The sequence below is a fragment of the Netta rufina genome (genome assembly GCF_964035555.1).
Source record: "Netta rufina genome assembly, chromosome: 3".
NCBI lineage: Eukaryota > Metazoa > Chordata > Aves > Anseriformes > Anatidae > Netta > Netta rufina.
Genome location: NC_140125.1, coordinates 42,293,634 through 42,317,232, shown reverse-complemented (window position 1 = coordinate 42,317,232; position 23,599 = coordinate 42,293,634). Strand labels below are relative to the sequence as shown.

General features: G+C 37.5%; 1 protein-coding gene across 1 annotated transcript in view; it reads left to right on the top strand.

Moving 5' to 3' along the window:
* Positions 1–23,599, top strand: part of EML4 (EMAP like 4) — a 156,531-nt gene that overhangs the window by 69,838 nt on the left and 63,094 nt on the right. Inside the window, exon 2 of the mRNA XM_084283965.1 lies at positions 15,452–15,634. Within this exon, the coding sequence (XP_084140091.1) occupies positions 15,452–15,634 (183 nt within the window). The remainder of the gene's footprint in view (positions 1–15,451; positions 15,635–23,599) is intronic.

Here is a 23,599-nt window from a genome sequence, read left to right as displayed (position 1 = left end):
GCATTAGTGGCATTTGTATACTCTCAATTTATACACTTAAAATATTATGATATTTGGTGTTTGGTTTAATAATAATAATGTTATTATCATCATTATTATTTGTTGTAGGTTTCAGTGTATTTGACACACACAATTCAGTTTCATATGAGAGTCAGAGCATGGCTAGCTTTAAAACGACCTTAACGTACTATTTCTGAGTAATTACTAGGTTACTAGTAATGATCCACATTATCATTTTCATCTTCCAAAACAATGAAACTCAGAGACCGCATTCTCCTGTTCAGTTAATATATTTTTGCAAATGAGGGCACAATTCCTGCCAGCCTGCCTCACCAACCCATGCTGGGTTACCTGAAATGAGATTTCTAGGTGGCAAGACAGGAGAAATCTTCCAACACACTGCGAGTACTGATGTGGGTTTGAATCCACCATTTATCCCACATCGCTCGTGGTGGGAGACGAGGGTTGGGCTCTTGACACCTGCTGTGGGCTCACTGTGGGACGAGAGTGCTGCCTCTCTGCCTCTGTTCGGTCTCTTGGACCTGAGACTCATTTAAACAGTTTTACTGTCAGGAAGAGGTACTAGCGAGAGCCTTTTGTTTCAGCTTCTTCAGCTCTTAGGTCTAGAGGTAAAATCCTGTCTCATTATAGGGTGTGAAAATACCATTGCTGCCTCTTAGGGACCCATAAACCTACTAGAGTTTGCAAAATAGTGTATGCTTGTTTCTAAATTCGACTTCATACTTCCTTATCAGGTTACTACAGCTTTACTTACTTTCTCCTACTAATTTGGCAGAGTTAAACGAACCTATTATTGAGCGCTTATATGAAGTAATTGTAAGTGCTGTTGGACTAAACAATATTTATTTGCTTCATGTATTAGATGAGCCCATGCTTAATGAAGCGAACTGTAAGCTCGATCAGCTGGTTCTGTTTCCAGGCTTCATCCCATTAAACATCCCCTCAAAGTGCCATTTACTCTTCAGATACCATTCCCTTTCCAGGTATTCATCCGGGAGCGAGGGACATGCCTCTCCAGAGCCAGCAGTGCCCAGGACGAGCCAGCAGAGTGGCACCAGCAGGGCAGCAGGCATCGTTCCGTCTGGCCAGGAGAGGTGTCAGGCTCCCATGCATGTCGCTGGCTGGAGACCTGGGTATGCCCCTGGGTGTCCTGCTTTCAGTGGCCCTGCTGGAGCAGGTGCTTGAAGCAGGCAGCCTCCAGAGGTCCCTGCCAGCTACATCCAGTCTGCGATGCTGCACAATGTTTTGCACATGCACACCATTAAAAATATTACAATGTGACTAAGAAACAACAAAAAAAAAAAGTATCCCTGGTACATACTTTACCAGATATCTGCGGTATTGCACAGTAATATATAGCTAAATACCTACTGTATTGCGCTGTAACACCAGTGCTATGGAGATATGAAATAAAGTCACAAATACAAAAGTCACCAGGGTTTTCCATCTTGCAGTGCTAAGAAAGCTATATTTACCTGACTCAGTGGAATTGTCTCACTTCTTTTACTTGGTAGTTAATATTCAGAAATGTGGTTTTGGTTTTTGTAATGTTTCTTCTGCTTTGCCTCTTCTGCTATCTCACTTCTAACAGTTCTAGGAATATGTATTAGTCATCAAGAGGGGGTTGAAAAGATGGTGATGATGACTGGTGCAGGGCAACGGTTCGCATTTTCTTAGGACTTGCAGAAAGTGCTAAGAAAGCTAATTTTCTTAGAAAATGCAAGGAAAGAGATGGTAGGAAGGACCAAGTGTGCCAGCCATTAGTCACAGTTTTTAGTGCATGATGAGAAGATGTTCTGGTGTATTATAATAACATAGACAGAGTTTAGGTGCCAGGTCTTCTGCATGTGTTCTTCTCTCCCACCATCATTTTTGTTCTTCATATGCTCTAAAATGGCATATTAATTTTTTGGGTTTTGCCCTTGTTTGCCTGTGATGCTATTCAGAAGTGCTTGAAACCATGAGAATACCAAGTCAGGTTACTGGTACCTATGAAATGCATTGAGGGGAGCATTTCCTTCCACGAGAAGCTGAATGAGGTGCCTTCTCCACCCACGGGTCAAAACTAGGTCTTCCTAAAACTAGGTCTTCCTGGCTCTCAGAGGCACAGGCTGCCTTTCCTATTGTGCTTTCCTATAAGGACTTTTTGGTATGCACGTCACAGGTCACAAGAGATGGTCACACCTAGTCAGTGTGGGCTTGCACACGAGTTGCGGAGTACTAAGTGAAGGTGGGAATGTACAGCATGTTGACACAGCAGGTTAGTAAATGTGGATTAACAGCCTGGCATTTATTCTTGAGTAAGAGTATACGCTTGAGTAGTTACTACAGGGAAGCTGTGATGCTGTTGACTCCCTCTTCTCCTCACTCCCTGAGTTTATGTGGCCATACGCTGGGTTGTAGCCCAAAGTTGTGTGGTTAGAACATGCTGTTCAGGTGTTGCTGACTTCAAACACACCCATCCTGTGCTCGTATGCAAGTACTGGGGCCCATTTGCAGCTCAGCGTTTCTGCTGCTTGTGAATTTTTGTGAATCTGTGCCTTATGCATAGAACAATCCTTCTTTCTAATGAGACTTTGATTGGTGTCATTTCTTAACTAAATTACTTATTTGGAGGAATAAGGAAGAAAATGGGCAAAGCATGAGGCTGCTTATTCATGATTCATGGCACTGGTGTTATTTAGTCACAACCAGATTTAATTCTTGGTTCTCTATAAAGTGTCTGCAGTACTTGATTACTTCCAATGCCAGACACATCTGTAATCAGTCCCATCTCCTCTACTATTTATAGTGATGTTCTTTTTACCTAAAAACTGTTGGTTTGTAGCAAATAGTGGGAAAAGAAACCCGAAGCTTTTTTTCTACTTCAAAGACTCCATCCATCTAATGAATAGATTATAGGTAACCTGTTTATGATACAAAACATGATGGAATTAAAAATAACTTAATAGAAATATAGTCCCTTTTATGTTTACGGAATTTGACAAATATTCCACATCAGAAATGTGTGTTTTTCTAAAGGATCCTTTTGAGAAGGAAGGAAAATGCATCCCTATGAAAGTGTTTTTCCCATGCAGGCAAATTCCATGCACACACTCATGATGGTTTCATATGATTTATCCATGGTGACTATGATACTTCAATTTTGTATGGGACTTTTACATAAAATATGTTCAAGGTGAAATTTTGAAAGGTCTTAGCCGAACTATTCTGAACCTAAGTATTTAGTCCCAGATGTTGAGTGATTTAATTTTTTTTTTCCCCTTAGAAGTTGTAGTATCATAGAACACTGTTTACGTGTCTGTGTTTGCTTGCAGGTGAATTGATTCAGAAGCGTGCCCTAACCTAAATAAAGATGAGACCTAATTCCTCCTTGTCAATTGGAATTTTCCACTTTAAATGGGAAAGCAAAGATCACTGGGTTGTAATTGGAACTAAAATTTTGTTATCAGTGTAGTGTCCATGTACATCCCAGCTGACAAATGGGGAAAAAATGTAAAATTCTATTTATTTTGCTCTCAATCAAGAGTAAACAAGGCCTTATCTTTATTTTATTTTATTTTATTTTTAATTATTTTTTGTTTCTTTTTGAGGGGGAGGGGGGGCTGTTTGTTTGTTTGTTTGTTTGTTTGTTTTTCCCTGCTGGTGTTCAGTTTACTACATCCTTTTTCAGCTGTGCTCAGGCCTAATAATACCAGGATTAGGAACCGATACCATCATTGAAGCTGGCTTCATTTTTATCTATTAGTTTCTGTGGAAGCAGCCTTCATTTTCATGTATTAGTTTCTGTGGAACCAGCCTATCTGTAACTAACTTTAACTTTTTAAAATATATCTGTAAACACACATGTAGGAATATGTCCTTCTGTTCTAGAAGTCTTCCTCATCATGAATGAAATTAGCTTAATTTCACTGCTATATTATTTGTTCATAGGTTTAGAGCGTATGTGGAAAGTGATTGTTGGTGGTGTCCTTATTAAAGAAAACATGGCAACACCTGAAGGTAGATGTGTGGTCAGACTTGTTTAAAATAATATCCTTGGCAAACAATACCTGGTATCGTTTGCAGTCGCTCAGACCCGCATGCTGCAGAATGGCAGGTCTGATCACTGTGCAGTAGGTCTCACATCAGGTGGGAGCAGCTGCAGCAGCAGGAGAGATGTGAGCAATGCTTTCCACCCACACCTTGTTTATAGGAGGTGCTAACCTCAGAGCTTCGCTGGGACTATTAATTGCTAACATAATGAAACAAACGAGCTTAGCTAAAGAACTAGTCACTTCTTAAATTGTATTTATGATCAGTTTCCTTTTTTTGAGGGTGGTTATCAAGTTACACCAGTATAAGCAGTATTTCTGCTTGCTGTCTGGTCTGAAGTGTTTTCTGTGACACATAGTATGGACATATCCCTTTATTTCTCAATACTTTCTCCTCTGTAGTAACAGCAATGGAGATGATGATTAGTGTGCAGTGAGTGGTTGCAGTTACTGCCTTGCAGCTTGGCTGCGTGGGAGTCACAGAGTTTGTGCTTTGTCCTGGAACTGGAGCAGATAGCTTAGTGGTGTCTATACCAGGACTGCTCTGTATGAAGGAGTTTTAAGTCTTTTTCAACACTTAAAAAACAAACAAACAAACAAAAATAATGGTGGTTTGGATGCACCTCGAGTAAGCAAAGCTGCAAGCAGGTGCAGAAGTTAGGGAGGTATCTCAGTGGAGGTAACCCAAAGTGGGATTTTGTGTCTGTTGCTCTAAGTGTTGTGCTAGATCTATCTCGTGACTAGAGAGATCTAGTCCCACACTACCCAAAACCAATGAACCTTTAAAAAACATACCAGAAGCAAACCTTGTGTCTATTTTTACCTACACAAAGAGATTTTAAAACCATCAAGTTGTATCCCCTGGTTGCAGCAGTGGGTTACAACTACAATTACATACTTCATCCACAAGTACTTCTGTCTCATTACAGCATATTTTCTTCACAAGGAAGTGAATGCATGGCCATCCTTAGCTTGTGGATAACAAAATGTAAGGGAGAATAATGACTTTGCAAGGTTGCTTTAGCTTGTCAGAGAAAAAGTTGGCCTTTTACTCAATGATCTCTCTTACAGAGAGGTAAAACAGTGGCTGCATGGGGTTGTGAATTAAGTGGGAAGAACTCGTATACTTGAAATACCAAAAAACTAAGATAATGCAATGAGTTGATAAGTCTCCTTCCAGATTTTTGCGTTTATCTGAAATTGCTGTGTCACATAAGCAATGTGTGCACTGGCCCTGGTGCACACATGTATCTGCTGAGCGCTGAAACCCATGGGATCCTCTTCTTCCCAGCAGACCAAGAGGGAACATGTCCCCTGCAGGGGCAAGGGTTGTTTTGGGAGGGGGAGCCCTGAGGCTGCTGTCAGCCCAAAACTGAGTCACAGTGGGCTGGTGGCCCGGGAGGAGCGTGGCATCTAGTGAACCCACCTGAAAGAGGTTAATTGTGGATTTGGGGAGGGATGGTACTGGGGGTATTCACTGCAAAGTTGAATTTTGACCCTGAAATGGTACCACAAAAGATGGGCTTCGGTAGCTTTCCCTTAAACGTGAAGAATAGCATGGGTTATGCTGTTTTTAATATCAATATCAAGAAATTAATCTCTTTAATGTGGACATACTCTGATATTGATATTTTCATACACATGTCCATCATTCCAGTAGGAGAATATTCTTGTTGTGTAAAAGTAATACCGAGCCTACAAGATAACATCCTACTGTGTATAAAATATAAGCAACCACTGGCAGAAGCACAACCTGTACAACACCAATTTATAAGTGTGCAGCATGAATAAAAACATATTTATTTGGAAAAGGAAATTAATAAAATAGGCCAGGACATTATTTTTCCTGACCTGATGGATAGTTACATTTATGATACTGGCTTAGAATAGCACAGAATGAGATCAAATAAACTTTGTTTGTACAGTTAGATACTTATTTATGACTCCTGGGGGAAAGAAAATAGAGCAGTGTGATGGAGCATCCAGGACAACTAATTGCAGAAGTGTTCCGACATTTCCATTTGAAATGTCTAACTTGATTCCTAGATAACAGAAGCTGAAGATCATTCATCTGTGTGTTTCATGATTTGAGATGAGTAACATTTTGCAAATAAACCCTGCATAGTACAAATAAATTGTATTCATCAAAGAAGAGGGTATGTTGCTTTGGCTGATGTTATCTCACTTAATGATTTCAGTGCTTTTCTGTTTTCCTTCTGAAATTAGACCTCACAACTGATGAGAATACAGTGAGTTTAGAGAGTAGAAACATAACTCCTGGGCAAAAATGTACTTTTTTAAAAGCACGCCACAAATAAAAACTCAGATTAGTTTGTTGCCTGAATAAACAATAAATATTTAAGATTTCAGAGGGTTTCCATAAGTTTCCTATTAAAACTATGTTGAGTACTACTGAATGCAAATGTTTTGCAGCAGAGGAGATTGACTACAGTAAATGGTGGATTTTGCCTGAGTTGTTGCAATGTGAAGATTGAGGGTTTTGCAAACTGGATTTTACTTGTACACCAACTTCCTTGCCCTCCAGATAACTGGTGGGTACTGCTTTGTGTAAATGAGTTGGCAAAGTACTCCTGGAAAGCCACGGTGTTTCAGATGATCTCTTGTTTCTCAGTGAATTCTGCAGGATGTTTGCTGGACCTGCTCTGTGTGCTGCTTTGGATCCTGGTGCTTCTGTCTGAGCCTGGATAGTGCCGATATCATTTGGGGCGTTGAGCCAGATCAATGACAATTAATGCTGCTATCTTAAGATTTATGCAGCAATGAAATATGTTTAAAGAAAATGGTTGAGTGGGAAGTCAAAGACTGAACATAAAAGCCACGGTAGGGGTAGCCCTTTAGGCCTGTCTTTAGTCTTCTGGATCATATGGGTAGTAAGGTGCAGCCTTTAATTACTTAGTCTCCCCCAAGTCAGTCAATACTCAGAAAAGACAAGTCTGCCTAAAATGCAGTTGCTCTGTATTTTGAGTTGCTTTAATTTTCTTTGCTTGGCTCCCTACGTTATTTTTATGGCAAGGCTTTTAGTCGTGCTTTCCAAAGAAAGACATGAAGTTCAACACTGACTTTGCTGCAGACTTATGGTAGTGTCTCAGTAGCCTACAAGTGTTAATTAACCTTTATGCAGTGTGGGATGATACTTGCATTTAACAGATGAAGTTAAAATGAGATTAAGGTCAAAAGCATCTGCTAATTACTCAATTTTCTAATTAAGTAATTGCCCAATTTGAAACTCTGAAGGCTTGCTTGTCGGTGTGTGCAGGCAGGACAGCCCTGTGCATGTCAAAAGCCTGACTGCTGTGGGTGTGAGGTGCCTGTGAGAGCTGGATAAGGGAAACGAGCTCCTGGCACTGACATTTTTAGCCTGAACAATTTACTTGACAAAGTTACTAATTTATAACTCTTTAAATAGGATTTTATCTCGGAAGTGTTCACAATTGTTAATATTGCTGACGCTTCTAGCGTAATATGAAATGTTTTCAACAAAGGAATACTGATCTTGAGGGTCTTTTCCAACCTGGATGATTCTGTGATTGTCTGTGCACTAAATGTTACTCCTAAGGCATGTGCAGTTCATTGCAGAAGTCCTCTGTGAACTTCCAAGTGTGTATGTTAGATAACAGAAGATGCTCTGCCTCTCTTTCTATTGCCATGACGTGAAAATAGGGTGCCATCAGATATTAAAAAGAGCCTGGGGTGACTGAGATTGCTGCTGAGTGAGATATGCAGGGCATCCCAAACAGGTGTCTGTAGCCATTGTGAATTTTACATATGGTGTCTAGAGGTCACTTGTCTGTTATGCAGAAACACTCTTTGAAAAAAGATATGGGCATGTCCTGTTGGTCAAAGGCTGAGCATTGAAGGGTCTTGTGCTTCAGGACAATGTCAGGAGCATCAAGGGCTAACTAACTGACACTAGGAAAAAAGTGTTTTAATTAGTGGATGGTGAAAACACAGTGAATGATCGTACTATTGAGATACGTCCTTAATGGAGGTGGAGCTGATACGAACTATGCAGATGGGGAAGGGACACGAGAGACCGCATGATTACCTGCTTCTTCAAGTAATTAATGTGGATACCAATGTCAAATATAAGAAGTGTGTGCAGGTGTTGGCTTTGTTCTGTTTTCTCAGTCTGCTTATCAAAGTTAGCATTGGCAAGTACGAAGTCTGCTCTGTTTCTTGTTAAACTTGGGTACCCAGTCAGTACTACCAGTTACTGCAAACTTAGGCAAGCTGAACACTCAGATTAGTCAGATACAGCATGGGTGGAGTTGCACCCTGTGAATTTCATGCTGATATATTTCTAGATTATCAGTATTAAAAGTTATTGTTTACAGCAGCAGATATACTGGATTATTACAAATATATTTTTATCATAATACTGTCGATATTTTTATTACAAAATTACTTTATTGTGTTTTTTTTCGTATTGTATTTTAATCTTTCTCTTTCCCTTGTCTTTTCATGTCAGAAAAAAAAAATAATATAAGCCTGTGTACACAAATATGTTTAGCATACACAAGCAAAACTAATTATTAGGGATGAAAAGGTAAATCATTGTATGTGTCAGACCAACTCTTTAAATGCAATTGCCTCAGAACACAGGTGATGTTCTTTTCAGTGTAGTGTTGCAATAGTGCAGTTCTCAGACACGAGCTCATTTCAAATAAATCGTAAACCAGTTGAAAATTGTAAAGATCGGTAGCAACTATTGCATTGCGGAATACTCATGCCCAGATAAAATCTTCTAGTGGAACATCTACAGACAAAACTTGGATTATACATATGTAGCATGCTTAATAGAAAAGTCCAAATGCAACTTTGCCCACTATAGTTATATATCTTTCTATAGATACATATCTTAACTATAGATACATAATTATATATCTTTGTATATTATTGTTTTAAAACATATTGCAGTGCTATGATGATTTAATTTTATCGTTTATAACATGTTATTTTATTGTTTTTTTTTCTTTTGAGTTTTGAATTTTATGATTATTTGTAATGATATATGCCAATCTATAGAGATCTATTCCAGATGTGCCAGTTTTCATTTATCAAAGTCGTGCAAAAATTCATAGAAGTATAAACCATATTCCTATTGGGGTTTTCACTGAGGTTTTTCGATGCAGTCTAGATTTTCAGCCTTGACTAAGGGTTTTTTTTTTGGCTTGGTTTGGTTTTAAGACCCAGTTCTGTGTCCTTCAGTTAAAGGGTTGGATTGCACTGCTGTATTTTAAAGTGAAAAATGTTTTATATCTATGTTATATTATATATATTATATAGTTTATGATTAAAAATGCAGATTACTCATTAGGATGATCATTTTTAATGTTTAAGGCACTGGGCATTGCACTTTAATTTTATGGTCTGATTCTGTGTAGGATCTATACAAATAATATACAAATAAGCTTACTGTGGATATTAGTTTAAAAATAGTTATGAAAGGCTAATGGAGAATAATACTTTTTTTTTTTTTTTTTTTTTTAAACTAGCATGGAGGGGACTAAGATTGAACTACGAAATGTTAAATAATTCAGTGAATTGTACAAGACAGTTTTCTTAATATGATAGTACTCGTGCAGCTGGTTGAGTGGGGACTGACAACATGCTGCTTCTTCCTGAGAACCTGAATAAATGTTTGTGCAAGAGAAAAATAACAGTTTTAGCTCGTACTGGAAGTACTAACATGCCATGCATTTGCAAGCTGCAAGATGGGTACTAGTCTGCAGACAATGATCTGTAGCCATTTCAAAACATCTGCATGATTGTTCTACAAGAAAGTAAAGGAACACCTTTTACCTTTGTCTTCAGTAATAAGTGCAGATTTCCTAATGAATTTGAGCAGGTTTTGTTTGTTTGTTTGTTTTAATTCTGAATGGAAAAATTGGGAAACAAGGAAAAGCAAATGAAAAGATATATGGGGTAATCAAGAGTGTTAAAGGTCTTGAATTTGCAGCAAGGGAAAACTTGGAGAGAACTTCCTACTCAGCTTCCATGCCACCAGGTCTAGCTTCCAGGGGCACATTAGAAATGAATAAGGTATCTGTTACTACTATCAAGCTTTCTTAATTTTCCACATTTATGTTGCGTGTTTTAGTTCCAGTTCTTGTCATGCTCCTTCCATGACTCATGTCCTTTACAAAATCAAGATAGTTTGTATGTATACTGACATTTGGATGAGGTGAAGGAGATACTGCAAGCAAAAGATTGTAGAGTCTAGTTCTTCCTTTCTTAGAAAGTTATGCATTACAGACTCAGAACAGGATCTTCACATCTTTTATAAGCTGGTTGTAAGAAAAATAAGTGGCAGAGGACTGTGAAGAAATTTTCTTTCAATTAGCATGGTAAGAAAAACAAATTTGTCAGTTATCTCTCTGAAAATAAATCCCTCAGCCAGAGTCAAATAATTCACTGAACTTCAGGATAAAAGTTGCAGGCTGTACAAATACGTACACGCGTGGGCATATCACAGGTCTAGTGAGAAACGGTTCTACTGGGCCAGTTATCTTCAGAAATTGTGATCCAGACCTTTATGCTACTGCAAGTAATTTTGGTTGCATTTCTGTAATAAAAGACTCTTAGCACTCTGGGGAAAACATAGAAAACTGTGTGGGTGCTTTGGCAGGCAGGGGTTTAAAAATATCTGTGGTTTGTGTGGTTTTATTGGATAAAATGTAGTATTTTCCATCCTGTGGTTTAAATTTCCATGTGCTGGAGCTTGTAGAATTTGTTTTTCTAAAATGTTGCTTATGTCTAAAATCAAGCCCTTACTTACGTTTAGTCAAGGCTGGCAGGAATTGGCTGAGAGAAGTGATAATGGATGCTCTGGAATTGTTGAGGGGCCCCAGAATATATGGTTCAGTTGTAATATACCTATGTGCGTGTGTGTATGTGTATGCACACACATTTTAAATAGTAGAGAGTTCAGATTTCTCCTAGGCAGCTAGTGATTAAGGGAAATACCTTTCAAATGCTGCTATCCTCACGTGCCTGGTTGGTGACATGTGAAAAGTGGAGTGATGGGTGGGCTGGGAGTATTGTTAAGTGCCATCACGACGTATTGGATGCCTCTGTCAAAGTCCCTGGAGAAAGCCTAAGGGGCTGTTAGACCTGTTTATCTGTTCAGTATGCTGGGAGATACATCCTTGCTTACTCCAAAAGGAGGGGAGGAATTAATGTTTTAACGGCTAAAAGTAAAAAAAAAAAAAAAAAAAAAAAAAAAAAAAAAAAAAAAAAGATAGCTATGATAAAATAACAAGACTTATTATTTTGCAAGTTACAGTACTGTATGTTTAGACTTAGCATATATTTTCTGTCTTTGGGTTCTAGTACTCTTATACCACTTTTCAACATGGAAGGACCTTCCATCCACATCTATGTGGATGTCTCCTCACTTTCACCAGCAGGCACTGCAGGTGGTGCTTTTTTCATGATGGATCTTGTTCCATTGGCTCTTTTGAGAGCGTAGGTCATGGACAGCTTGGGAAGTGTGGCTGACACATCAGAAATAATTCTGTTTTGTTATTACAAAAAATAGCCAGATGACTGAAAAGTCCTGTTTAAAATGAAGTGAATGAATTGAAATAGATAGTCAATTCCACCTAGGTCTCTTGCTCTATTTCCTAACTCAATTTTTTTATTTGAATAAATAAATCTCCCTCTGGTTTAGTAAACTGAGTGGCTCATGGAAGGTCTGGATAGATGCTCCATATAGCACGACGGAATGGCCAGATGTTTAGGAGTAGGCGAAGAGAGAGGGAGGAGATGGACTTACGCTTCACTTGTGACTGTCTTTGTACTTGCATTAAGAGCTGTTTCCCCTCTGAAAGGCGAATGGCATGCCCTTAGAGGAAGCTTTTTGTTTAAATTTCTTTTGAAGTAGTTCTTTGGATTATAAGAATGCATTTTTGAAGGAAGAAATCCACAAGAGCCAGGTATTTTGAAAAAAAAATAGTTATGTATTGTGCAGATTTGTTAAAATGATCTCAAGGATTGCAGTTGTGTTTACTTTCAAGGCATCTTCTTTTAAGCTAATCCCTAACTGACTTACTTTCAAGACACTGCCAAGAAGGGCATGTTGGAGTTCAGTTGAGTATTTGCTGTCATGGATGAGGTATTTGGGTTGGGAATAATTTGTTTTAGTTCTCTCGTAGTTCCCAGTGTAATATGTAATTGTCATCACTCAGAATATACGCTGCTTCTGTAGAGTGATAGAGGATAGCAAAATGTCTTCCCATTGTGTGACTGTGATCCTTGATCAACCAAAATATTCTTGATTTCCTAGTGATCTACCTGCTGTCAAGCTTCTCCTTTCAGTCGCTGTGTCTCATGTGCCCCCTTGCAATGCAAAGCAGCCACCAGTGATGCAAAACCTCTTTTCTCTCATTAAGCACACACAGCCCGTTGCTTTGCCAGTTTTTGAGTCACCTAACTGGCTTAATCTTGGTTTCCTGTTCATGTCCCATTTATAGAGCTGCAACCTCTGACAGGCAGTTGGGTTTGAGGGTGCTTTTGCCTTAGCTCACCGTGCATCTTAAAGGTCTGAGACTCCATAGCATGGGTTACAGAGACCGGAATCAGCCAACTTCACCATCCCACTTTATGTTGAGGAGGTCAGAGCATTGCAGCTAACCCTTCTGGGCAGGAAGACTTGCTCTCCCGTGCCCCTTTGAGATTTCTAATGAGTGGCATAGCTGTGGCTTAGAGGACTGCAGGAGACATCTACTGCAACCCTTTCCTGGGATTTAGCAGAGGCAGTCTAGCAAATGTTGGTAGTCAATGGGGGGGAGGGGGAAAAAAAAAAAAAAAGCAGCTCTAGTAGAGCATTTTTATCAATGCTTATCAGACTGAATCAAGTAATGGAGCCTTTCCTGGTTTGGTGATTACTATTATTTGGGCTCCATGCAGGGGACACAATAACATCTAGTTTCTAAAATGAAGATTTGACACAGTTTACAGAGAGCTACTCACTCCTTTTACAAATGTTTTACAGTAATCTGCTGCATATTTAAAGATCCTGGGAATTTATCCATAATAAGACTTTTTAATAGTTCATTAATTGAAGGCTTTGGCAGACAAAAAAGGAAAAAAGCGTTAAGGAGATGTCAAACTTCTGTGTTTGTTTGGACTGCTGGTAGTGTAAGATGAGATGCAAAGGTCATAAAAGTTACTTTGAAAATAATTGTTGTTGTTTGGTCCAATGTTCGTTTTGGCTTGTCCTCTGTATTTATACAAAGGCTAATATTGTGATTGCAATAGAAGTATGAATTATATGGTGCCTCTTTCAATCCACTTCCCTAAAGTCAAAACTCTTCTTGACTTTATGAAGTAAATTTACATAAATTTACATAAATTTACTTCCTTTTAACATGCAATATAGGTACATGTGTTTGTAGGAACCTCTAGTAACTCCTTAAACGAGATCTTTTTTTTATGTTTTGAAAATGGGATTTTTAATATAAGAATCTTTCACAGTTCTTTCCAACCTGGAATAGCAGTCACTGGTGTGGATTTCTAAAATACTAGAAAGAGAACTGAATAGGTTGGGTTTTAGAGTCATTAAAATAACTTCTTAAAAAATGACCTTTTTTGGATAGATGAGGTGTTGTTGGTGGCTAGTGATACTACAGACATTTTGTTCAGAGGTGTTCTGATTTACTATTTCTGGATCTCAGTCTGATTGCATACCTTATTAATTTCCCTTCAGTTCTTATTTAATAGTGTAAATGAATACAGTATTAGCCATGCAGTAATGCACTTGTGCTTCTAGTTTAACAAAATAGTGAATTAAATTGTTGTGCAAAACTGTCTTCTTTAGGAGTTGTCATATCAGTGTAATTGTAACCATGCCTTCTGGTTTAATAGTAGTTACAAATTCATTTCACTACTACTATTACTTTGTTTTACTAATTCCTTATGGGACTTTTTTCATGTTGTAAAAGTAATATTGTAATTTTTTTTCACTTAGCTAAATTCTTGCTCCTTCAGTAGTGATTATCATACACAAAGGCTTTCTGCTTTAAAGCTGTCACTAAAATCCATAATCTCTTTCATATTTAATTCTTTGAACCATTTTGGCCTGTGTTTCATTTGCTTATGAAACATTCACTTTAAGAGTGGTACCCTTATACAAGTATTTCAAAGGAATTTAATTAAGGAATTTAGTCAAAAATAGAATTTTAAGGCTATGGCTTTATGATAACTTATTATTCCTTTGTTAGGTATTCATCACATTAGTGAACTAAAATTTAGATTATAAATTGACAGTAATAACATCCAGTTATTTTTCCTTATGTGTGAATTTTCTGTTTGGATATGTTTCATAAAATATGAACTCATACTGTCTCTTTGCAGAACTCAGGCTGTAAAAAATTTTGTAAACCTGTTGAATCCTGAGTTCTAGTAAGCCTAAGTGAGGATGGATAAGGAATTCAGTACTTTGTGATTGAGCAACATATTCTTCTATGGGTCTTTTTTAGTGGTTGGACTCTGACTTATTGGAACAGCCAAATATAAAAATCTGTTATGTGTTATTTTGGCTTGGCAGAAGTAATGCAAAGAACTGTCAAAAGCAAAGAATATGCAGAAGCTGTAATTTCCTTTTTACCACTGAAGAATAGATTTGGCTGGATTGCGCCTTCAATGCTAATCTATCTCTGTGTGGCCAAATAAGTTTTTGGAACCTTTTTGTAGTGTATTTACTTTTTGTTCACGTCAGGCCAAATGTTATAATGTCATTTTTTTCCCTCTCTCTCTTTCTCTCTTGTTTTTTATTTTTTATTTTTTGGCTCATGCAGGGTGGTGATGTGAAAAAAAGTACAGAGAAAGGATTGGAGTTAAGAACTCAGATCTAGACCATTTAAATTGAGATTGTCACTTGATGCAATTAGATCATGGCTAGCAATACTAGTATGTTCAACTATGGATATGCTTTTTTTTATAATTTTATGTCTTGTTTTAAAACTAAAGACCTTGTTTAAAATTCTTGAACAGTTCTTAAAGAATATTTTGCAAAATTTAACCTCAATTTTATAATTTGGGGTTAATTCAGTTGGCTATGTAAATAAACTTGATTTCAGTCTTTCTTCTACTGGTAAGCATGTTTTTCCTTCTACACTTTTAAAGGAAAGTAATTTCCTCTTCTGACTGTGGTAGAACCATGCTGCTTAAGCCTTCTAAGTTAATGATTAGCTGCACTTCTCTCTTGAAGCATTCATATGATACATATCCTTTCCTTCTTTGCCTGAACATATTTGTTCATCTTCAGTACTTCAAAATGATGGGATAGACATACTCATTCTGTGTCTTTCTATGGCTTTTGGTTTAGAACAAAACAGTTAAAACTCTTTCTACTCTCTTTCCCTTCCATACAGATGACAGCATCTCAGCTGCAAGCACATCCGATGTCCAAGACCGACTTTCAGCCCTGGAGCTGAGAGTTCAGCAGCAAGAAGATGAAATCACTGTCCTAAAAGCAGCGCTGGCTGATGTGCTAAGGCGCCTTGCTATCTCTGAAGACCATGTAGCTTCTGTGAGAAAATCAGCACCAAGTAAGGGTAAGCCCATATTTGGTAAATTCTTTCTAGAGTCAAAATGTTATCATTTAGAATGTTCTCTGTTGGTGACTTTTTCCCCCTTTTCTGTGTCATCTGAAAAAGCAAGTATATTTTGTGAGGAACAGGGTAATTTTTTTTTTTTTTTATTGTCAGCTTTGCAGTATATGACTAATAGCTATTTGAAATATGCTTAATAATTTTGCCATTTTCTAACATTTATATGTATTTATGGCCACTGGAAATTTACCTTAATTCTTCTAAAAAGGTTCATTTAATTTAAACAGTGGACTGCTTTACAGCTGCAGTCTTTAAGCTGCCAACGGTTTCTGAAGCTTACAGGGAGCTCTAAGTCTGAGCTTTGACTTCATATATAAGTTATTCAGCTGAAGGGCTGTATTAAAGTCTACATTTCCCCCGCTCCTCAATTCTTAATTAAAAAAATAAATTGAAGTTTCTAGTTTATTTTTCTTCACCTGCAAGGATAAACACCAGTAGGTTTCTTATAAGAAATGGACATCCATTTAGCAGTATCTCTAGCAGCTAACCTTTACACTGTAACTTTGAAATATATGGGGTTGTTTAAAAGTAAAGGAACTAGATCCTGCTTGCACTAATTTGTACAAATGTGTGTGAATGTATCATGTTTTTTCCATGAGCGTTTCCTTTTCTGTTCTGGAGAAGTACTTGCATTGTTAGTGGGATTTACTCCAACTTAAAATTGTGTATAGAGAGAGAACTACAGCTGTATACAGATGTGACATATGTTCGGCCTATGATTAAATAAAAGGTTAGGTTTTATTTCAGATAATTCACAGTTCTAGTTCACCATAAATGCATTTACCCCCATGAAACCATGCAGCCCAGAATTCACTCAGCTCAACCCTTGTACTTCAGCCTTGAAGTACACCCATTACACCAACACTAGCATAACACTGAACTGACACACCAGAGCATATGTTTGTTTGGGTGGCTGCATTATACAGGTTGAAAATGCAAAAGCTGAAAATTCTGAAAGTTTGAATTGTTTTGGATGTGGCAGGGAGATCAAATTCCTTAATTAAGTGTTTTTGTAGTCTCTCTGCCAGATGGAAGGAAGTGATGACACTTAATTGGCTTTGGCTCTGAATCCTGCCATTCTCTCTTACTTGCTAAATGGTAGACTGTTGTCAACCCTGCTTATAAATGCAGCTTTATCTGCCTGATATGTATCTCTGGTCTCATCAAGATTGAGACTTCCTTGTCTAACTCCGTTTAAATAAAGCTCAAGCAAGTATTTCAGCTAAATCAATCTTTGCTGTCTGCTGTCCATTATGACAAAAAGAAAATGTCTGTGGAAAACTGTGGGCAAAATGAATGCAACATAGAGCCTTATTCTTCCTGTTTACACGCAGAGGAATTGGGATGTGCATAAATACGGATATAAAGACCTTTGGCTTGGAATTGTCTAATATCTAGCAAATGTAGTTCACAGGCAGGGCAAGCTTGCAGAGTTTTGCAGAATGCATTGGGGCCGTCTTACAGACTCTGGGAGCCTTGTGGCCATACTGAGTTCTCCAGGTGAATTTATTCAATGAAAAATAATTATTCCTCTGGGTGGGAAAGGATGGAGGATCTACATACCTTCAGCATTTCGATATTACATTTCTAGCAATTAATGACAGCAGCACGTAACTCAAGATAGAGGTGGGAGTGGGGGTGAAATGTACATGTGCGAACTAATACATTGAACATAAATGAATTATGACTAACTGGCACTGTATTTAATTTGTGGAGGATGTATCCCTGTTGTCTTCAGTTAACTAATACTACCAGGTGACACCTTAGCTTCACTGTTTATCATGAAAGCAGTTGTGGATAGATAGTACAAGGATGTCACCAAGGAAAGAGGTCGTTCACGTACGATCACTGAAATTTTCTACAAGGTTGAAATTAAACTTTAAGAATGAACTTGATATTAATATTGATTCAAACTTAAACATTGATATTTTAATAAACATTTTAAAATGAGATCATGCATACCTTTTTGTAATACTGTAGACAGTTTTAATGAAAAAAAAAAAAGCTGAGGCTTTGGTTCTCAGAAGTATTTGTCTCTACAGCAGTGCTTGATTGCATGTTCACCTTAATAATGAACAACAAAAAAAGACGCGTATGTATTTTTGAATTGAGAGAGGTGTTTAATTTGAAGTATGGCAAGATGGTTAGATAAATCTGAAATAAATTGAACTTGCAAAAGTCACAGTACCCGAAAAAGCCATCTTGAATCTTTTCATCAAACAGATTTTTAATCCAAGTAGCAGACAATATCTAACCCAGTTTGAATGAGTCTTTCCTACTTGCTGATGAAATGTTTTCTAAAACCTCTCCATTTTTTCTGTAACCAGCTCAGCAGTGTCTTTCAAGAGAGATTTTTCATAAGCTAAAAATAAGTGTAGTGAACAGGCCAAATCATGCTGAAGGGGGCAAATACAGATCATTTTGTAACTGACTTTTCTCATTCTGAAGCTGATAGCTCAACTTGGTGTAGGAACAGATCTCTTCATCCTTTTTGTTAGTTTGTCTGCATTGCATATCTGGTGAGCCAATTCTGTTCTTACTTTTCTTATCCCTTTATTTTAGATTGATTGATTGCATCAGCCATAGCTGAAGCTAGAATTCCTTGTATTATTCTTGCAGTCTTTGCTTTTCTTTTTTCCTAGGTAACTATTGTTGCATGCTTATTTTGAATATAGTCCAGTCTTTGGTAAACAATTTGACATAGGCATTGGTAGATTTTTATTTATACATACTCCGTGGACTATTAGTAGATTACTGCCTACAATTTTGACTGTCTAGCTGTGACTCAAGCAAACTCCTCTTTATATGGTGCTAGGTGATGTGCAAACTGTATGAGATAAGCCAGAGCGTGAGGTTTTTAAGCCACCTCAGTGCCTCCTAGTTAGAACATGAAGTGGAGACGCTGTAAGAGGGAAATTGCAATCCCCTCTAGCAGGGATTGCAGCAGAATCGACACACCTGCTATTGCACACAAAAAGCAGATTGTGTTCTGATGTGGCGTGTCTTCCTTTTCAGTATTTCTCTATGTAAAGCCCTTCTGAATAGAGAACATCTTTTCAAAATAAAAAGGCCTTGATATTACTTCTGCATCTCTGCTCTCAGCTAAGGATAACTATGGAATGGCAAAATTAGTCGGGTCTGAACTGCAGGTCATGTTGAACATTCTTAGAAACACGAAAGGGGCTGGTTAGAGAACAGGTCCCCAGCAGCTACAGGGTTTGGGGAAGAAAGGGGTTAGGTAGGGTGGGTTGTAGTGTGTGGGAGCATTTGGGGTTTTGCTGTTTTGTGTTGTTGTTTTGTTGTTTTTTTTTTTTTTTTTGTTGTTTTTTTTCTCGTTTTGTTTTGCTTTATAGACATCTTAGCAAGGAATATTTCTATGGGAAGTTCTTTGCTTTTGGCAGCTCTGTGCTCTTGTTGCCACATGTCTCTGCTGTTGATGCATGATTGATGCTGTTAACATTCACAAAAAGTTCCCAAAACAAAGATTACCTGGACACTGAAGAAAAGGAAAGCATAAAGCAGTCTGGTACTTGTGGCTGCCAGCACGATAGATTGGCTCACAGCTGGTGCCTGGTAAACCTATTAAAATCTTTCAGGGTGTCAAAATGTGTGTAACGGGAGAATTCATTCCTCAGGCTCTGGGTGTGGAGACAAGTTTGTGGTGCACAATGGCACCAGTAAAATAGCTCAGACTCAACATATTACTGGGGTAGGAGCTCTTGCCTGAGAAAGCGTCCATCTACCAGAAATTACAGCTGATCTCTGCCCACAGAGAAACAGATTTCATGTCCTTTTTCTGGACTTGGAAGTAACGATGTGACTTGTCACAGGCTAAACCCCTGAAATAGGAAATATTTCCTATTCCTTGGGCAAGAATTGATATCAAATAACTTGTGTGAAAATTTAGGTCACAAAGTGAAGTTCAAGAAGTGGATGGCAATTTGCAGAGAGGGCCTCCCGTGACAGTGTGGACTGGCTGACCAAGAGGCATTTGTTTTACTTATGGCAGAGATCTTGGGGATCTGCAGTAGCAGCTGCATATTGGAAATGCAGATTCTTTTTTCTTTGTTCAGTGGAGTTTTCTAATAGTAAACTGGAGTGTTTTCCTTACTCTTCTGCTCCCTTCTCAGGTGTGAAATGATGTCTGTTCAACATCTCAATAGGAAGAATTCTGAAGTAGTATCTTGTATCAAATTCCACCTCATTGCAGTAATGTAAACAAAACACTTCAGTTGTATTTTTTTACTTTATCTCAAAAATGGTTTCATTTCAATAACATGAAATCATTTTATTTTATTAACAAAAACTGACTTAAGGTGTTCAGTAAGATACATTAATGAAAGCATAACATAGGCTTTTATTAGTACTTTTCTTTTTAAAACATTCCAATGTGCATAATTTTTCTTAATAACAGGGTATATATTTATGTTGTCTAATTATTAAACATTAAAACTGAAAATGGAACGGTAGATAGAAAATGTTCATCAGAGAGATAGGTTATAGGTTCTTATTCATGATAGTAAGATTAACTTGGCAAGCATATACGTGTGTCGTTTTACTCATGGGAATAGTCCAATTGAAGTCTGCAGGCTGTATGCTCACATAACAAATAATGACACTCTTGAGGTCTTAATGGGTTTTCCAGGTACTGGTTTTAGTGCCATCTGTTCTTTCTGCATTAATTTTTTTTTTTTTTTTTTTTTTTTCTCTTTACTACTTCCCCCTTTTTTTTCCTTGTCTTCTCTTTTTCTTCTGCCTTCTGTAATTTTTCTTACTATTCTTGATGTTCTTCAGCTATTCAGAGAATTTGAATCTAGAGAGTGTTAATGAACTGAAGGGCATTAGCTAGCTAAACCAAGTTGAGGAAAGAAAAGCGAAGAGCAAATTATTATTATTTTTTTAATTTCTCTTACCTGATAATCCTGTTCATTGATAAAAATTCTCAAAGCAACTGTAGAAGAGTGTTTTTCAGTTGTGGTGATCAGTACCCTTATTCGTTTTCCATAGTCTTCTTACAATTTTGGACATGCTTTTATGCATTTGTGTGCTTTTTAGGAAGAGTGTGGACAAATTCTCCTGAGGTGCTGCTCTACTATTCTCCATGATACTTCTCAAGCTAAGAACTGCACTCTTGGAGTAGCTAAATGATGCAGTTAGCTTTTTCAGAATAAAATCTGCCTTGTTGTTTATAACACTTCAGTAGCTTTTTCATCACTGTTTGCCAGAGTGTATCAAATTGTTTCAGAATACCATAGTTAAATTTTTATTTCTTCTGCTTGGATACAGCTCACTTGGAATGGGTTGAGGAAGTAGATGGTGCCTTTGGAAAAGTGTAGCAAAATAATAGGATGGTAGGGAGAGAGGAGGAAAAGGTCTGTGCTGTTTTAATAAGCTGTTGGCTCTCTCAAACCGAGGAAGTTTTCAGTTTCCCTCAGTAGTAGTTTTATAAAATTCCTGCCCAAAGAGCCAAGCGTCAGAGCAGCAGCATGACTCTCCTGGACTTTTGGGAATGTAACACCAGAAAAATTAGTTTTTGTCTAGAAGGATCAGTTACACTTAGAAATGTATGCGTTGAAAGTTTCAGTCAATAGCTCTAAAAATGTATACAAAATCTGTAAATAAATAATTAATCTTAATATTGTAATCAACCTAACTATTGAGAGAGATTTGCTTGCATCTGAAGTTACTTATGCATTAGCTATATGTCCTCAAACCGTTTCACATTAACATGCCCCTATTAAACTTTTCCTTATAATAGAAAAAGAGGGATAATTTTTATATTCAGTTTTCAGCTGAGATTTATGAAATTGGGTTTCAATTAAAAATAATAATTAAAAAAAAAAAAAGCGTCTGAAGCTTTTTCAGGTAGATGTAATTCTTTTAAGAATACTAAAGTTTGTCAAAACTTAATTATGTTTTAAAATCGGGTTATTAGCGAGATGAAGTATAAGCCATAGTTAGTAAAGGCAGCTGATCTATTTTTTATCCTGATTCATATCATTCTTTACTGGAGAAGTGGTATCTCACCCTGACCTGTAGCTTTTTCTCCTGGGATAGAAGAACAGAACATGCTGCTTAAGAAGTCTCAATCAGAATTTGACAGTGTAAGTAAAGTAATTGAATAAACCTCAACACCAAAGAAATTGTTCCCAGCCCTTCAGAATAGAGTACTCTTCTCAAATGGAGCTTTAGTGCTCCCAAGCCATTTCTTTGCCAGTCTTCCATCAGTCAAGTGACTTGACATTCTTTGAAACTTCAGAAACAAAGAAGTGACTACAGCTGCTTTGATACAATGTCTTATAACATCTTAAAGTTTAGGATTTGTCATACTTTCAAGTTTGGTTTTGATGGTTTTCTTTTAGGAAGGAAGTGCAGATAAAGCCTTATGTTCTGCTGCATTTAGAGCTATTTAGGTCTGTTTTTCTGTGGCTCACCTGTGTGGGTTGTCTGATGACTAACAGAGTGGTTGAGCAAATACTGTACATTTATTTGGTAGGAGTACTAAACTGTGTTTCTGTTCTTCAAGATGTCAGACTTATTTACAGGAAACCCCTTTGAATGTAATCTATTTGAGATATCTAGACATCTTTTCCAAGTTCTGCTGAAAATAAAATATCATAAGGGCTTTTGTTGAAGGGCTTTATTGTTGTTGTTGTTTTAATCTTAGAAAAAAATCTTTTTTTTTTTTTTTTCTTAGAAAGAATTATTGATTTTTTTTTGTTTGTTTGTTTTGTTTTGTAAAAACAAAAAAGGTGTAAAGAGAAAGTATTTTAACATATTTACACTTAGTTGAAATTGCAACTATCCTAAGAAGTAAAAGGTTTGGCATTTCTTTGGAAGGAAGGCAGTTTGCCTGTGAGGATCAGCAAATATAAAGATACTCAGATACTCATTGTTCCTGTTACCAAAGGCGATAATAAACTATAAGCGGTTTGGAGAAGATAACTGAATCACTAACTTCAGCTCTAGTATGTTATATGTATGTTTAGAAAGAAAAGTTCACGAGACATGTATTTTCAAAACTTACCACTGCCTCTTACAGCTGTACCTCAGTTTTCCCCCAGTTAGCTAATCGAGGCTGATAAAGGGTTGGAAATAGATTCTTGGTTTGTTGTGGTCTGTGTTTTCTAATCCTACTTATCTTTCTTTCACACACTTGTGTAGTTGACAGATGTTAACGAAATGCTTCTTTGAACTCAATGGATAATATTTTGTGAAAATTATCAGAACAGAGATGAATCTACTATCCATAAAAGACATTTTTACCACTTTGATCTCTGACAATTTGGCTTTAATCCTGGTTACCACGCGCTGGCTTTCATTGTATGTTCAGTTTATGTCTGGCTTTTGTTCTAAACCAACAGATAAAGCTGAGTGCTGTTCAGCCTGAAAATTTCAGACTATTTATGCTAGTAAGAGACGTACAACATGATATTGGCAGAGACATGCAATCTGAATGGTGGGACAACTCAGTTGTTCATTGACACGGAATCTGTGTTCTCCCGAGCTGCTTCATTATTTCACAGGTTTTCACTGCTTTGCTGAAAGAAAAGCTATCTTTGCCATGAAGAAACAGCTTGTGATGCTATTAATTTTCAAACTGATTTGACTGCAGAGACCCTCTGGTTAAAAGTCATGAGGAGCCTTGGAGCAGCTTCCCCAGGGCTCTGATCCTGGCTGAAAAGAGCCTGGTGCTGTCTGAACCCATGGGGAGCAAGCCTTTAATGCTCTGCTGTCTGCGGCTTGCTTGGTGCTTAAGGTGTCCCTTCCTCCTCCACCACAGCTTAAAAATTTAAACATATTTTGTCGACAAGCAATTAGACATTTACTTGATATTTTTTCCCTTTTAAAAATAGGTTTTCTGATAGTCATTTTTAGAATACCATGTTGCAATGTAATACACAGAGT